We start from the raw sequence: 15,738 nt of genomic DNA, 5'->3' as shown, positions 1-15,738 counted from the left end.
CAGTGCCTGTAATCCCAGCTACTTGGGAGGCTGAGGCAGGAGAATTGCTTGAATCTGGGAGGCAGAGGTTGCAGTGAGCCAAGATCATGCCATTGCACTCCAGCCTGGGTGACATTTCAAAAAATGAAAATAAATAAATAAAAGGGGTGGCTAAACTGGTTTCTTCCTGTTTCTTGTTTTCTCCAGTGGCCAAAATGAATGTGGCTTGGTCACTTCTAACACTGCAGTACCTCATAGTCCTCAGTGACAGCTCCTGTAGGAATATAAGGCAAACACAGACCTCACCATGAAGACTCACCAAGGGTCACTGGACCATCAGAAAGCCCAGAAAATCATTCCAGTAACCAAGCAAGTTATTAGAGAATATAGCTTAAGGAAACAGATCCTGCCAGACTATGTCTTTACTGGGTTCTTTCTCATCTTATCCTAAGCTAATTAATTTAATGCCTTGTTATCCTCCCTTGCAGACAGATACAACCTTCTGATAGTTCTGGCCAATAACTGGTTGGACAACTCCCTTGTTAAATAAGAAGACAGTTCACTAGAAGAAAGACTTTTGCCCTCTGCTTTGCTCTTCATACTTTTTTCCTGACTGGAATACAGACCTAAGGTTTGGAAGTGTGGCAGCCATCTTGTGATCATGAGGCAACAAGCCTGAGAACAAGGGTCTCCATGCTAAGATAATGGAGCAGAAACATGGAACGGCCTGATGCACCAGCTAGACTGCTCACCCCAGCTTTCTATTTGTACAAGGTAAATCTGTTTCAGCATCTTGTATTTAGAGCTGAATGCATTTCTGACATATACAATACAGATTCTATTTTTCTAGTCCTCAGGTAAGCTTGTGATATACATTTATCATTATATCCCAACCAGCAGCGGGAGGCAAGGGAAGTAAATCCCATTAGTGAAACTAAAATGAAATTTACTTAGAATCTTCCTAGTTTCATTTCTAGATCTACTAAATCCTTTCAGGCAATTCTTGGTTTTGCCACATGGACTTTGCAATTTGAAGCACTATTAGATCCAAAATTCAGATGAGACACAGAAGAAGAAAGACAGGCTGCTGAGTACGGTGGCTCGCACCTGTAATCCCGGCACTTTCGGAGGCCGAGGTGGGTGGATCACCTGAGGCCAGGAGTTAGAGACCAGCCTGACCAACGTGGAGAAACCCTGTTTCTACTAAAACTACAAACCACTACCATCCCAGGTGTGGTGGCGCAGGCCTGTAATCCCAGCTACTTGGGAGGCTGAGGGAGGAGAATTGCTTGAACCCAGGTGGAGGCTGCAGTGAGCCGACATTGCACCACATTGCACTCAGCCTAGGCAACAGAGCGAAACTCTGTCTCAAAAAAAAAAAAAAAGAAAAAAGGAAAAACAGGGTTCAGGGCTCAGGCAAGCTGAAAACATAGTAAAGGAAAGAATCTAAAGACTCTTTTTCTCATTTTTGACACAACTCCTCCTTTCTGAGCTTAGAGATGAGCAATGCTTTGGCTTTCCATGTGGATTACTTACTTCATCAATAAAATTTCCAATTTCATCAGGATTGGCAGGGCGGGGAAGGTACCGGGGGACACTCAGGAGGGTTGGTGCAACGTCGTTACGAGTCACTTCAGGCCGAGCGTCCAGGCCCCTGTGCAACTGGCTCAAGTCAAAGTCCTTTGGAGAAAAAGGTTGAAGTACAACAAAGAGTAAGAAACAGTCATACACACAGGGCTATGTTCAGTTTATAGATTATGGCTGGATGATGCCTTCACTACCAGCTGTATGATCTTTACCTGTTTAATGCAAAATGACAGTTTTCAAGCTAAAAGTCTCCCAAATAACACTGGAAAAAAACATAGCCCAAAGGATTGTGAGTAGCATGTGTGAATCCAGATATAGGCTGTGTGCCTTACTAATTTTCACAGGACATGATGATTAGATCACTGTTTGGCAAATATTTACTCCCTCCCAACCCCAGCCTGTAGGAAGAGTATACATCCATCAATTTGGGGCTTTGTTGTGTGACTTGCTTAGCCAATGGGACTGTAACATGTGACACAGGCAAAGGTCTGAAAGGCACCAGCTTCTGGTACAAAGATGAGACTTGCATGGAACAGACCTGGACACGATTCGCAGATTAGAGCCATTCAGCTAAACTCTACCTAAATCTGCTGAGCCCCAGCCATCCTACAGATTCTCATGAGCTTAGATGAGACCTGCAGTTGCCCCAGCTGCCCCACAACACATGAGAAACACACGCATGTTGTGTGCTGCTGGGATTCTGGGATTGGTTGCTCTATTGCTCACTGATACAATATATATGGTATCCCCCAACTAGACTTAGAAGTCCCTGAAATCTAGAACAATATTTTTCTCTGTACACCCACCTCCCTATGTTGTATGGAGCTCAGTAAATGGTGCCTCACTCTATGACCTCAGTCAAAAGCAGGACTCTGTAATAGACCCCCATGGTTCCCTTTCTATAATAAGTAGGTTCTCCAAGACCCTGAACAGTTCCCTGGACAACTCCAGAGTAAGATGTTAAGATCATCTCCAAAATCAGGAAATACAGAAGGACTAAAGGTATAACATTGACAAAAAGGAGTTTGGTCTAGCTGAAAACTCAAGAGAAACAAAGCAGACCAGTTGTTCTATGTCAAAGATAATCTGGCTCAAGTTCATGTCCGGAGAATGGCAATGAGGAGTGCAGACTCTGAGACAGACCATTTGGCTGTGTCGCTTCCTAGCTGTGTGACCTTAGACAAGTTACTGAGCTTCTCTGTGCCTCAGTTCGCTCATTGAGGTGCAGAACAGTATGCGATCAATAAATGTTAGCTGTGTTGGTGATGTGATGATGATGATGATGGTCAATGACAATGTCTACTTTCTTGGGTAAGGCCTTAAAAAGATAATATCCAAAGGGAGTCAGAGCTGTTTCAAATGCCTACCTCTTACTAATCATTGCTTCTTCCGAATTAAGAGATCACCATTGAGCTACCATGGTTTTAAAAACCCACCTGGTCCTCTTCTCCACCTCCTTCTTCATCATAGTAATAAACATTGTCCCGGGTGTCATCCTCTGGGGGCAGTAAGGGCTCTTTGACCACCGCTCTCCTCCGAAGAAACAGCAAGAGCAGCAGAATCAGAACTGGGGTGGTGGGGGAGAGAGAGCAAGAGTGATGAGAACCAAAGATAAAGAAGGCCAGAAGCAGCATTATCACAGAGCACGCCTCATATCAGACAATGGGCAGTCAGACAGCCACCAGCTGCCTTCAATACACTTGAAGATGTCAATCCATGTGACACTCACATCCCTGAAGTTGGTATGTACAGTACAACATAGTAGACAGTGATACATGAATTCAAGCATGGTCCCTAACTTTCAGATGGGTCTTAAACTCAATCACTGTCATTTTCCCAAATCTGGGGGAAAGTGTTCCAGGCAGAGGAAACAGTAAGGGCAGAGGTCCTGAGGCAGGAGCATGTTTGGTGTGATGGAGGGAAGGTGAGGAGGCCAGCATGGCTGTAGCAGGGTGCATGAGGGGAAGAGACATGGAGAAGAGCTCAGAGGGGCAAGCAGGGCGGGAGGGACATATAGGCCACTGCAAGGACCTTGGCTTTGATTCTGAGTTGGAGCCACTGAAGGTTTGTGAGCAGGGCTCCTAGGTCAGCCCAAATGTGACTGATACATAATCAGCTATGAGGAGAGGGACAGAGACTATAAAATTGCCTGGTATGTTCTTAGTTTCTCTTAAGATAGAATCATGTAAAGCAAGCTTTATAATCTATTTAACTTCCAAGGCTTAAGACAACGGTTACATTTGATCTTGGGATTATTTCTAGGATATATACCATTAACATTCAACTTAAAAAAAATTCTCTAAAGCAGCCAGAAAGAAAGCACTTAACTTTAAAAAAAAATTATATTATTCACTGTGAATGAAAAATAAAAAGATTCCGTGTGATTTCTATCTATGGGCATGTGTGCCCAAGTACCTATATACTGTACCCTATGAAGCATAATCTTTATGTATTTATGATTATTATTTTGAGACAGAGTCTTGCTCTGTTACCCAGGCTGGAGTGCAGTGGCGCAATCTCAGCTCACTGCAACCTCCACCTCCTGGGTTCAACTGATTCTCCTGCCGCAGCCTCCCAAGTAGGGGGGACTACAAGTGCCTGCCACCATGCCCAGCCAATTTTTGTATTTTTAGTAGAGACGGGGTTTCAACATGTTGCCCAGGCTGGTCTCAAACTCCTGACCTCAAGTGATCCACCCATCTGGGCCTTCCAAAGTGCTGAGATTACAGGCGTGAGCCACCATGCCTGGCCGAAGCATAATCTTTAAACAGGAGGTTGCATAAACTTGGGGAAAAGATTTCTCAGATGTACCCCAACTACCTATTTCTGAAATCAGAAAAATGCCAGAAACCTTATCCAGATAAACAATATAACTGTGTTGTCCATGATTCATCAACAAGAACAATGAAGTGGCTGCACAGGGAGACAGCACTGAACAAGACTATAGGAGCTACACAGTCCCCATCCATGCACAGCAAGAGGCAGCTTACCGTTTCCAAAAAGATGCCTCTTATCAGCTGTGCCAGAAGCCCAGTATCCCCAGGCTCTGAGAAAAAGCCTGGTACAGAGTAAGCAACCAAATATTGGTGGAAAACACGAAAAGCTTCAGATCTCCTGGTGTCTCTCTAGTAATTTATTTATTATTATTATTATTTTTTAATAGAGATGAGGTCTTGCTATGTTGCCCAGGCTGATCTTGAAACCTAGGCTCAAGCAATCCTGCCACCTCAGCCTCCCAAAGTGTTGGGATTATAGACGTGAGCTACCACAACCAGCCTCTAGCACATTTTTGCCCTTAAGAAACAAGAATTGGCTGGTGGAGTGGCTCACACCTGTAATCCCAGCACTTGGGGAGGCCGAGATGGGAGGATCACTTGAGCTCAAGAGTTTGAGACCGGTGTGAGTAACATAGCGAGAACCCGTCTCTAATAAAGAAAAAAATAATCATAGAAGGTAAAAATACAAGAAATTGAACATCTGAATTCTGGCATTGCCTCTGTTTTAAATGTTGGGAATCCCCACCCCCAGTGTCTAAAAAAATACATATCCATAGCAAATTTAGGTAATCCTACTCTTAAAAAAATATTTCAAGTATAACTACAGTCTTTAAGATTCCCTGATTGGGCTCAGTAGCTCATGTCTGTAATCCCAATACTTTGGGAGGCCAAGGCGGGAGGACTGGTTGAGACTAGGAGTTTGAGACCAGCCTGGGCAACATGAGGAAACACTGTTTCTACAAAAACATATAAAAAATTAGCTGGGTGTGGTGGCTCATGCCTGTGGTCCCAGCCACCCGGGGGGCTGAGGTGGGAGGATCCCCTGAGCCCCAGAAGTCAAGGCTGCAGTGAGATGAGATATGAGATCACTCCACTGCACTCCAGCCGGCCCACAGAATGAGACCTTGCCTGAAAGAAGAGAAAAGAGAAGAGAAGAGAAGAGAAGAGAAGAGAAGAGAAGAGAAGAGAAGGGAAAACGATTCCCCTTAAAATGAATGTACTAGTCAGTAACCACTATCCCAAAAGCAGACTAGGCCACTCAAATGTAATTTGACTAGGAAGTGGGCAGGCAGGGCTTGTGTTACACTGCCCAAGACAATGATGAATTAATCTAATCTCATGGCACAGTAAAGCCATGTAAAGCCGGGCAGGATGAAAGTCCAGAAGGCTTGCTCAATTCTCAACAGCAGTATCCTTCTCTTCAACTTTGGGAGAACACTAGGAGGGGGCAGAAGCAAATGGGATGCCCAGCAAACATTTCTGGAAGATTGAAAGGCACCCTCTCCTGGAGTCCACTGAGGCAGCAGCAGCAGGATCAATGGCACCCATGCTCAATCTAAATGGAAAGCCCTAGATTCAGTCCCACTGCTCCCTCCAAAAATCTTTTTCCATTCCCACCAGCTTGGCCTGGTCTCTGTCCTCCTAGGAGTCTCCTCAAGCCTCTGCTGTGCTTTGCTAGGAGGGGAACCTTCCTGAATATCCATAGCCTGTTGGAATTCTACCAGCCCCTGTGGCCTAACCACTTATATCTTCCACAAAACTGTCCTTGAGACTCAATTAACAGCTTTTTCTGACTACACTGACTACAAACACATTCATGAACTGGACCACTCCTTGCAGTCACTAATTATTTATGATCTTTAAACATTTCTTTAAAAAGATATATTTTTCATTTTGTAGAGACAGGGTCTTGCTTTGTTGCCCAGGCTGGTATCAAACTCCTGGCTTCAAGCAATCCTCCCACCTTGGTCTCCCAAAGTATGAGCCACCACACCTGGTCAAAGGTTTCTAATTGACTTGCTCTCATTTGCTTTGAGAATCATTCGCTTGCTCTTCTGTCATTCATATGTTTAAAGCCCTACCAGAGTTCCGATGTAGTGCACTCCATATGGATACTTTGTCTTTTGATGCACATAATCTGTTTTCATAGCTAATGTATTCCTTTAATAGATTCAGTATTTTCTCTCTGCGTGTGAATGACAAAAGTATTTACCTTGACCGTAATAGCACCTGTGTCACCCCTAGGGCTCACTCCAAGTGGGCTCCAATGGAAACAGGCTTAAGGACTATGGCAGAAACTGTCAATTTTCCTCAGCATTCTTTTTCTCCTTTATCCTTTTAGTCACTGACACTCACTGCTCATCCTGCACTCCACCCCTACTCCATGCCAATTTTCAATTGCAAGTAGAAACTTCCAGGCTCCCTTGCAGCTAGGTGTGGCTGTGTTTGGGCCAGTGGTATGTAAGTGGAGGTGATATACGCAACTTCTAGTCATTTGGCCTCCACTTCCTCTCTTATCCCCTTCCCCCATCTAGGATGGAATGTAGAGGTGGCGGTGGTGAGCTGGCTAGCTTAGAACACGCTGATGAGGGCAGCCCCCAAGGTCTTGCTACTCTGCTTATGGTCTAAGGAACTGCAACATCAGTACCCCCTGGGAGCTGGTTAGAAATGTAGAATCTGGCTGGGTGCGGTGGCTCAAGCCTGTAATCCCAGCACTTTGTGAGGCTGAGGCGGGTGGATCACCCGAAGTCGGGAGTCCGAGACCAGCCTAACCAACATGGAGAAACCCCATCTCTACTAAAAACACAAAATTAGCTGGGTGTGGTGGCACATGCCCATAGTCCCAGCTACTCAGGAGGCTGAAGCGGGAGAATTGCTTGAGCCCGTTAGGCGGAGGTTGCAGTGAGCTGAGAGATAGCACCATTGCACTCCAGCCTCAGCAACAAGAGCGAAACTCAGCGTCAAAAAAAAAAAAAAAGAAATGCAGAATCTGTGGCCCTATGCCCGACCTCCTGGATCAGATTTCCCAGTTTACCAGAGGCCCGGATGATTTGTATGCACTCAAGCCTGGGATGCCTGACTTGAAGGATGAAAAGAAACAGAAGAAACCTGGGTCCCCTGTTGACTTCATGACCTTCTCATCTTAGACCATTTACCTCTAAAATGTTCAGTAAGAGACAAACTTCTATTTTATGGAGGCTAGCATAACTTGGGAGTCTCTCTTCTATATCAGCTAACCTGTATCCTTATTCATATAAGAACAAAAATAACTTCCAGGAAATAAACCTCCTCCATTTTTTTAAGTCAAAGGCTGAGTCACCTGCCAGCTGGACTTACTTAGCAAAGCAAGAATTCCTCCAAGAATCCCCAGAATGGCAGGAATTTGCATTCCTGCTTCGACAAGCGGTGCCTTCTTACAGATGCCGGCGACCCCTTCACAGTCACACACGCTGACCTCTAAGGTGGTCACTTGGTCTTTCTTCTGGTTATCCATGAGTTTGAGATTGATTTTGTAGTCACCCACCTCTAAGGCTATCTTTGGCTTCAAAATGATAGATTCTTGGGCTGGAGAAAGCAATAAAAAGAAATGATGAGATCAGGGGAGGAAAAAAAGCTCATTCCAGAATAAAATTGTTAGTGAACTAAAGGCACTTGAGTGCCTTGAGTGAAGAGAGCAGAGCTGCTTGGGTTTTATCTAGGTATGTACTTTTTTTTTTTTTTTTTTCTGTAAAAAGCTTTATTTCCATTTGGTCTAAGGCTTGGGAGAGGGTTCTAGGGTTGCTTAAAAAAAGCTGCCTAGTAGCTGGAGGGAAAGGCTCAGGCAGAGCGGGGCTCTTCAGATGTCACTGGGTTCGGTAGGCTCCTGATTGTGCCTGAGAGTGAACCTTTTCGCCCGGCCTGGCCTGGAGGCTGGCCAGCCTGCAGAGGTTGGTCAGGTGGTCACCTATCTTCTTGATGAGTTTCACTTCTTCATCTAGGAAGTGGCTCTCCAGGAAGTCACAGAGATGGTGGTCTGTGCAGGCGGAACCCAAAGCATGAAGATCCAAAAATGCCCGGTTCAGGTTCTTCTCCAGGGCCAGAGCGACTTCCATCGCGCCCAGGGTTTTACCCCATTCATCTTAACATGGCTTCTGGATGTCCTGGAAGACAGTGCGGCCGCCACACTGGTTTTGCATTTGCAAGGGACGCTCAGCGCCCTTGTGCTTCTCCTTGGGCAATTTGTGGAAGAACTGGCACACGCCTTCCAGATCCACATCATTGCGGTGGAAATAGAAGCCCAGAGAGAGGTAGGTGTAGGAAGCCCACAGATGCAAATTGACCAGGCAGTTGACAGCTGCCTCCACTTTGGTAGAATAGTGCTGACAAATCTGGGAGCTCATGATTGGCTGGCAAGAAGGAGCTAAGCACAAAAACGGTGTTGCTTGGTCCCAGGAGCAGGAGGTGGCAGAGAAGATGGTCCCAGAGGTTGCAAGTGGAGAGGGGAGTGGAGGGTGGCTAGAGGCTGGGAGAGGGAGCCCTGCTTGGGTTTTAGATTACTGGGTAGCGTGCTACAATGTTAGATACCAGGAAAGGAAAAAGACCTCCGGAGCAAGGCCTCAAAGACAGAAGGGATAAGGAAGCAAGTACCAATGGAAGGGGTGACATCTGGAAGTTGAGAAGGGAAATTGAGAGGTGGGGATCTGGGGGAAGGGAAGCATGGCCATTGGAGCAAAGTTGCCAAAATAAAACTCAGGTACCCACTTGGGTCGTTGTACTCAATGGTCCAGTTGGCACTCGCCCCATGCGTTAGTTCTGCTGTGAAGGGAGATGTATTGGGAGGAAGGTCTGCATCAATGATGTTTATGACCTGAGGCTTTGGATTCCTCTCGCAGAAGAATAGATTTCGAGATTCTGGTATGGGGGCGTTGTCATTCACATCAGACAGGATCAGCAGAAGAGTCCCTGTTCCAGTAGCAACTGGAGAACCTAAGAGAAGATACAGAGGAAATGTAGCAGCTTGGCAACACTAATGAATCCCCACTGCCTTCCACCAGACCAAGTCCAGTTCTTGTCCTGGCTCTTCAGTGGTCCCCCATCAGCCCCCACTCCACCCCCAGAACCTCCTGTCCCACCAATCCCAAAGGACTTCCACTCCTCGGTGGGCAGGTCTCTGACTGTTTTATACAGACACGCTTATTCCCACCTTGATAACAATTATTCAAGTTATTCCTCACACCAAGGACACACTCCTCCTTCTTCACATATCATCATTCACTGAATTTTAGCTACTCCAAGAAGTCCTATTGCCTGCCTACTGTTTCCCTAGTTCTCCTTTTTCTACATTTTCATGCCATTTAAGGTCATTATCAAAGCATTGAGTCTTTTTATTTTACTTATTTTAATTTTAAGCCTGACTAGAAGCTTAAAATCAAAGGGGATGAGTTGGGTCTTTTTAAGTCTCTGCAAATTGGTTTTCAAAATAGATTGGGGAGTTCATATACTTTTTTTTTTTTTTTGAGGCAGGGTCTCACTCTGTCACCTAGGCCAGAATGCAGTGGCATGAACACAGTTCACTGCAGCCTCTACCTCCTAGGCTTCATCTCCCACCTCTGCCTCCCTAGTAGCTGGGACTACAGGCGCATGCCACAATGCTTGGCTAGTTTTTAATTTTTATTTTGTAGAGAGGGGGTCTTACCATGTTGCCTAGGGTGGTCTTTAACTCTTGGGCTCAAGTGATCCTCCCACCTTAGCCTCCCAAAGTGTTGAGATTATAGGCGTGAGCCACCGTGCCCAGCCCATCCACACTTCTGTTTGCGTTTCTTTTACATCTTGACACAACACCAAGCATATGGTAGTAAGAAAAATTGGTACCCAGGGAACTATCTTCAATATGAATATACGATAGGGATACAAAACAACAGAGGAATCCATCTCAAACCGATAAATAGATATGTCTGGATGGCATGACTGTAAATTAAAAACATTTTTTTTCGGGCCGGGTGCGGTGGCTCAAGCCTGTAATCCCAGCACTTTGGGAGGCCGAGACGGGCAGATCACGAGGTCAGGAGATCGAGACCATCCTGGCTAACACAGTGAAACCCCGTCTCTACTAAAAAAATACAAAAAAACTAGCCGGGCTTGGTGGCGGGCGCCTGTAGTCCCAGCTACTCGGGAGGCTGAGGCAGGAGAATGGCGTGAACCCAGGAGGCGGAGCTTGCAGTGAGCTGAGATCCGGCCACTGCACTCCAGCCTGGGTGACAGAGCAAGACTCTGTCTCAAAAAAAAAAAAAAAAAATTTTTTTTCTCATGTAAATTTTCTTTTTAAAGAATGAACACATGTCATTTAAAATTAACTGAAGGAGTCCAGGCATGGTAACTCATGCCTGTAATCCCAGCATTTTGAGATTATGGGCAGCATGTTGCCCAGGCTGGTCTTGAACTCCTGGCCTCAAGCCATCTCCCAATTCAGACCCCCAAAGTGTTGGGATTACAGGTGTGAGCCTAGCACCCAGCCTATAAATGTATTTAAATACACAGAAAGAGTCTGGAAGGACCCACACCTAACTGATTTAACACCTAACTAATTTCACCCACATGAGTATTTCAGGTAAAGGAATTGAGGGACATAAAAACTAAACAGCAGGCCAGGCGCGGTGGCTCACGCCTGTAATCCCAGCATTTTGGGAGGCCGAGGCGGGCAGATCACAAGGTCAGGAGTTCAAGACCAACCTGGCCAATATGGTGAAACCCCCATCTCTACTAAAAATACAAAAAATTAGCTGGGCATGGTGGCGCACACCTGTAATCCCAGCTATTTGGGAGACTGAGGCAGGAGAACTGCTTGAACCTGGGAGGCGGAGGTTGCAGTGATCCAGGATTGTGCCACTGCACCCAGCCTGGGTGACAGAGCGAGACTCTGTCTCAAAAAAAGAAAAAAAAAAAAATTAAACAGCAAATCCAAGGTCACATGAATATTAAGCTTTGGAACTGGATCGTAAACCATCATTGTCGGGTTCCCTTAGGGAAGGAATAAAGAGTGCATGTGTAGTGAAAAGGAAGTTCTGTCTGACCAAAATTACTTGAAAAAAAATTTTTTTTTTTTTTTTGGAGACAGGGTCTTGCTCTGTTGCCCAGGATGGAGAACAGTGGCACAATCTTGGCTCATTGCAGCCTCCACCTCTCAGACTCAAGCAATCCTACCACCTCAGCCTTCTGAGTAGCTGGGACTACAGGTGTTCACCAACATGCCCAGCTAATTTATGTACTGTTTGTAGAGAAAGTGTATTGCCATGTTGCCCAGGCTGGTCTCGAACTCCTGGGCTCAAGTGATCCTCCCACCTCAGCCTCCAAAGTGCTGGGATTACAGGTGTGAGTCACCATGCCCAGCCCACTTGAATTTTTGATAATAAGAATGCCTTTAAGAATAAAAGATAAATCTTTTGCAGCAACATGGATGAAACTGGAGGCCATTGTCTCAAGTGAAACAAATCAGACATGTAAGGAGAAATAACTGCATGTTCTCAACTTAGAAGTGGGAGTTCAATAATGTGTACACATGGATGTAGATTGTGGAATGATAAACAATGGCAGCTGGGAAGGGTCCGAGGAGTGGGAGGGGTTAGATGATGAGCAATTACTTAATGGGTACAACGCATGTTATTTGGGTGATGCGTTAGGCTTTTCCTTAGGGCTTTCTTTTCTGTTACTGACATTTTTTTAATGTGCTGGCCAGTTGTTTTCTAGAGTGCCCTTAATTTGGGTTTGTCTGATTACTCCTCAAAATTTAGATTCAAGTAATCCATTTCAGGGGTCGGTGGTGGGGACAAGAACACGACAGAGGTGATGTTGTGGCCTCCGTAGTGCAGGACACTGGGAGGCACATGATGTTTGTCTGTGCTTCTATTGATACACTAAAAGCCCTGCCTTTATCACTATACATCTATGCTTGTAACAAAATTACCCTTCTACTCCATACATTTATACAAATCAATCCAACAAACACAAAGGATAAAAGAAAAAGAATAAACTCTTGCCTCCAAAAGAAGGGAGGGGCAAGAAAGTCAACTAGCCAGGAGGGTGAGGCAGCAAAGGCCCAGATGAGGCCCCCTTACCATTGTCTGTAGCTATGATGAGGGCTGTGTACGTGTTGTTCTTCACATGCTCAACGTCCTCCCTGTCCAGCTCAGCCCGAGTGGAAATGGCACCAGTGTCCGGATTAATCTCCAGCCAGTTGGCAGCATCTCTCCAAATCCGATACCTAAACAGGCACAAGCTCTGGCTTTTAGAATAGGACCAGCAAACAACATGTAGCTGAAAATGGCTCAAGCTCTTCTTCAGTTATATGGTTACTTCCAATGTTTTATTTTGAAAACCAACAATAGGTTGGGCACGGTGGCTCATGCCTGTAATCCCAGCACTTTGATAGAATACTACTGTTGAATATATGGTGCATATTCAAATTGTCAGATTTTCCAAAAATGTCCTTTATAGCAACCTTGCACCATTCTGGATTCAGGATCCAATATGGCCTTTGGTTGGCATGGCTCTTCCTTAAGGCTTTCTTTTCTGTCACTGACATTTTTTTAATGTGCTGGCCAGTTGTTTTCTAGAATGCCCTTAGTTTGGGTTTGCCTGATTACTCCTCAAAATTTAGATTCAGGTAATCCATTTCAGGGGTCAGTGGTGGGGACAAGAACACAACAGAGTGATGCTGTGGCCTCCCTAGTGCAGGACACTGGGAAGCACATGATGTCTGTCTGTGCTTCTATTGATAACTTTGATCACTTGGATAAGGGAAAGGCCACCAGATTTCTTCACAGCAAAGGTGCCTTTTTATACTGCATGATTAACATATAATCTGCAGGTAGATAATTTAAGAATATCTTGTTCAGCAACTAACTTTCACCCAACAGATTTGGCATCTATGGATGATTCTTGCTGAAGCAATGATTACTATAATCCTTATTTATTTTTAAAAGCAGACTCCTCCAGACCAGCTCCCCCAAAACAATCAATACAGTAGTTCCTAAATGGTAGCAACATGTCACCTCTTCTCCTGTCATGAACATCTGGAGATGCAGGTTGCCTTGTTGACTTGTGGGTGGGCTGTACTATTGGCATTTAATGGGAGGTACAGGGAAGCTAACAGAGATCTACTGCTCAGTTATTTACTAGGGTCATGGAAAGGCTCTGAAAGGGAAACTAAGAAATCAAAGGAGGAAAGGACTCTGAGAACCTGCGGGCTTGGCCTCACTTCTTTGGAAGTGCAAAGCAATGAATTACATCAAGTGGTCATTGTTCCAGGTGTAAGGGCCTCTGCAAACAGACACTAGAGACCTGGTCCCTGAATCTGCCCCAGGAGATGCTTTGAACTATCTATTTCACTACTGCAAGCTTTCAGCCCAGCCTGGAAACTGTACAATCCAGGGTTTCATCACAGAACCAAATCCTACATTATTGTCTTTGACTTTTCACCATTCTTTTAAACTTCAGTTAAAACCCATCTTGCCAGGCCTTACAGTTCAGAGCATGTAGAAATATCTCTAGATTATGAGGAGTCCATTGGCTACATATAGAAAATGAGAGTTTTTATTTTATTTTATTTTATTTTTTGAGATGGAGTCTCACTCTGTCGCCCAGGTTAGAGTGCAGTGGCTCGATCTCAGCTCACTGCAACCTCAACCTTTTGGGTTCAAGTGATTCTCGTGCCTCAGCCTCCCAAGTAGCTGGGATTACAGGTGTGCACCACCATGCCTGGCTAATTTCTTGTGTTTTTAGTAGAGGCAGGGGTTTCACCATGTTGGCCAGGCTGGTCTTGAACACCTGGCCTCAACATGATTCACTTGCTAGACCTCCCAAAGTTTTGGGATTACAGGCATAAGCCGCTGCACCCAGCCCAAAATGAGAGTATTTTAAAGCAAGTGTTGTAGTTGGTTGGTTGGTATGTGGGTTTTCAGCATCTGTGTGATTTACATTATAGAGGTACCTTCAAGTTTGAAAAGAGAAATACTAATAGTAAGCTACTTAGAACACAATACTATGGGCTGGGTGCGGGGGCTCATGCCTGTAATCCCACCACTTTGGGAGGCGGGCAGATCGCTTGAGGTCAGGAGTTCGAGACCAGCCTGGCCAATGTGGTGAAGCCTCATCTCTACTAAAAATACAAAAATTAGCCGGGCGTGGTGGCGGGCACCTATAATCCTGGCTACGTGGGAGACTGAGGCATGAAAATTGCTTGAACCCAGGAGACAGAGGCTGCAGTAGGCAGAGATCACCACTGTATACTAGCCTCGGTGACAAAGTGAGACTCCAAACACAAAAAAACACACTATTGTGTATGCAAAGTAAGATCACATTTCTACCATACTACAAGAGCTCAAAGAGAGGCAGCACATCAGACCAAGAACGGCTGTCTGTAGAGGGAAGGGAACAGGTGAAAGGAGTACAGATAAAGGGAATAAAAAATAAATTAAGAGAATGGTCTTGTACAGACAAATGACAAAATGCCATGAACTATGTATTATTGATTTATATATAAAATGATATAAAATACCCAGCTGCTGTAAGTCAGTTGAAAAATCCTCACACTTACGTTATTTTCTGTTCCATAAATGTGTCTGGCTCCCGGGCAGTGTAGGATGTGATTTCCTGGCCCACGCCAAAGTCCTCGGACACTTCCACTCTCTTTTCTGGAGGCACAAAGATGGGGGCTTCGTTCACATCCAGCACATCCACGGTGACGGTGGCTGTGGAGGTGGTGAGAGAGACCTCAAAAGGCGCCACGTTCGTCACTGCCACGTGTAGAATGTACTGCTGCTTGGCCTCAAAATCCAAGCCCTAGAGAGCAGAAACAATGAAGTTAAAAACAAAACAAAACATTTTGTGTTAGTAAAAATGAAATTAAATCCTTAACTGTTGCTTTTGGTAATACAGTAGGTTGGTGCAAAAGTAACTGTGGTTTCTGCCATGACTTTCAATGGCAGAAACCATAATTACTTACCAGGGCTTCTCAGATCTGCTCACCTACTCAAGAGGAAGTCAAAGCTCTGGTGCTATTCTAGGGATCCAGTCACTTCAACAAGCAATTCACTCAAATTCTTAGTTTTCAAGTTTCTTTCCTTATTTTGTTTCTGAGACAGAATTTTTGCTCTTGTCACCCAGGCTGAAGTGCAGTGGCTCACTGCAACCTCTGCCTCCCAGCTTCAAGCAATTCTCCTGCCTCAGCCTCCCTAGTAGCTGGGATTACAGGAGCCTGCCACTACACCTGGCTAATTTTTTGTATTTTTAGTAGAGATGATGTTTCACCATGTTGGCCAGGCTGGTCTCGAACACCTGACCTCAGGTGATCAACCCACCTTGGCCTCCCAAAGTGTTGGGATTACAGGAGTGAGCAACTGTGCCTGGCTACCTTTTCTTT

At 45.1% G+C, this 15,738-nt stretch overlaps 2 protein-coding genes across 2 annotated transcripts in view; both read right to left on the bottom strand.

Annotated features, from left to right (window-relative positions):
* Window positions 1-1,515: 1,515 nt before the first annotated feature.
* LOC105552371 (cadherin-1) overlaps window positions 1,516-15,738 on the bottom strand; it is a gene marked incomplete at its 3' end in the record, with an annotated part of 106,089 nt that continues 91,866 nt past the window's right edge. Inside the window, exons 10-15 of the mRNA XM_011998008.1 lie at window positions 14,914-15,158; window positions 12,434-12,579; window positions 9,084-9,308; window positions 7,680-7,907; window positions 3,003-3,133; window positions 1,516-1,659 (exon numbers count right to left, since the gene is read on the bottom strand). Coding sequence (XP_011853398.1) covers window positions 1,516-1,659; window positions 3,003-3,133; window positions 7,680-7,907; window positions 9,084-9,308; window positions 12,434-12,579; window positions 14,914-15,158 — 1,119 coding nt within the window. The remainder of the gene's footprint in view (window positions 1,660-3,002; window positions 3,134-7,679; window positions 7,908-9,083; window positions 9,309-12,433; window positions 12,580-14,913; window positions 15,159-15,738) is intronic.
* On the bottom strand, window positions 8,087-8,722 carry LOC105552364 (ferritin light chain-like). The gene is given in 1 exon segment (XM_011998002.1): window positions 8,087-8,722. A coding segment is annotated over 1 exon segment (537 nt). The 3' UTR covers window positions 8,087-8,185.

Source organism: Mandrillus leucophaeus, unplaced genomic scaffold, assembly GCF_000951045.1.
Source record: "Mandrillus leucophaeus isolate KB7577 unplaced genomic scaffold, Mleu.le_1.0 Scaffold551, whole genome shotgun sequence".
NCBI classification, from domain to species: domain Eukaryota; kingdom Metazoa; phylum Chordata; class Mammalia; order Primates; family Cercopithecidae; genus Mandrillus; species Mandrillus leucophaeus.
Note: the sequence above shows the minus strand (reverse complement) of the source record. Positions and strands in the feature narration are given on the sequence as shown.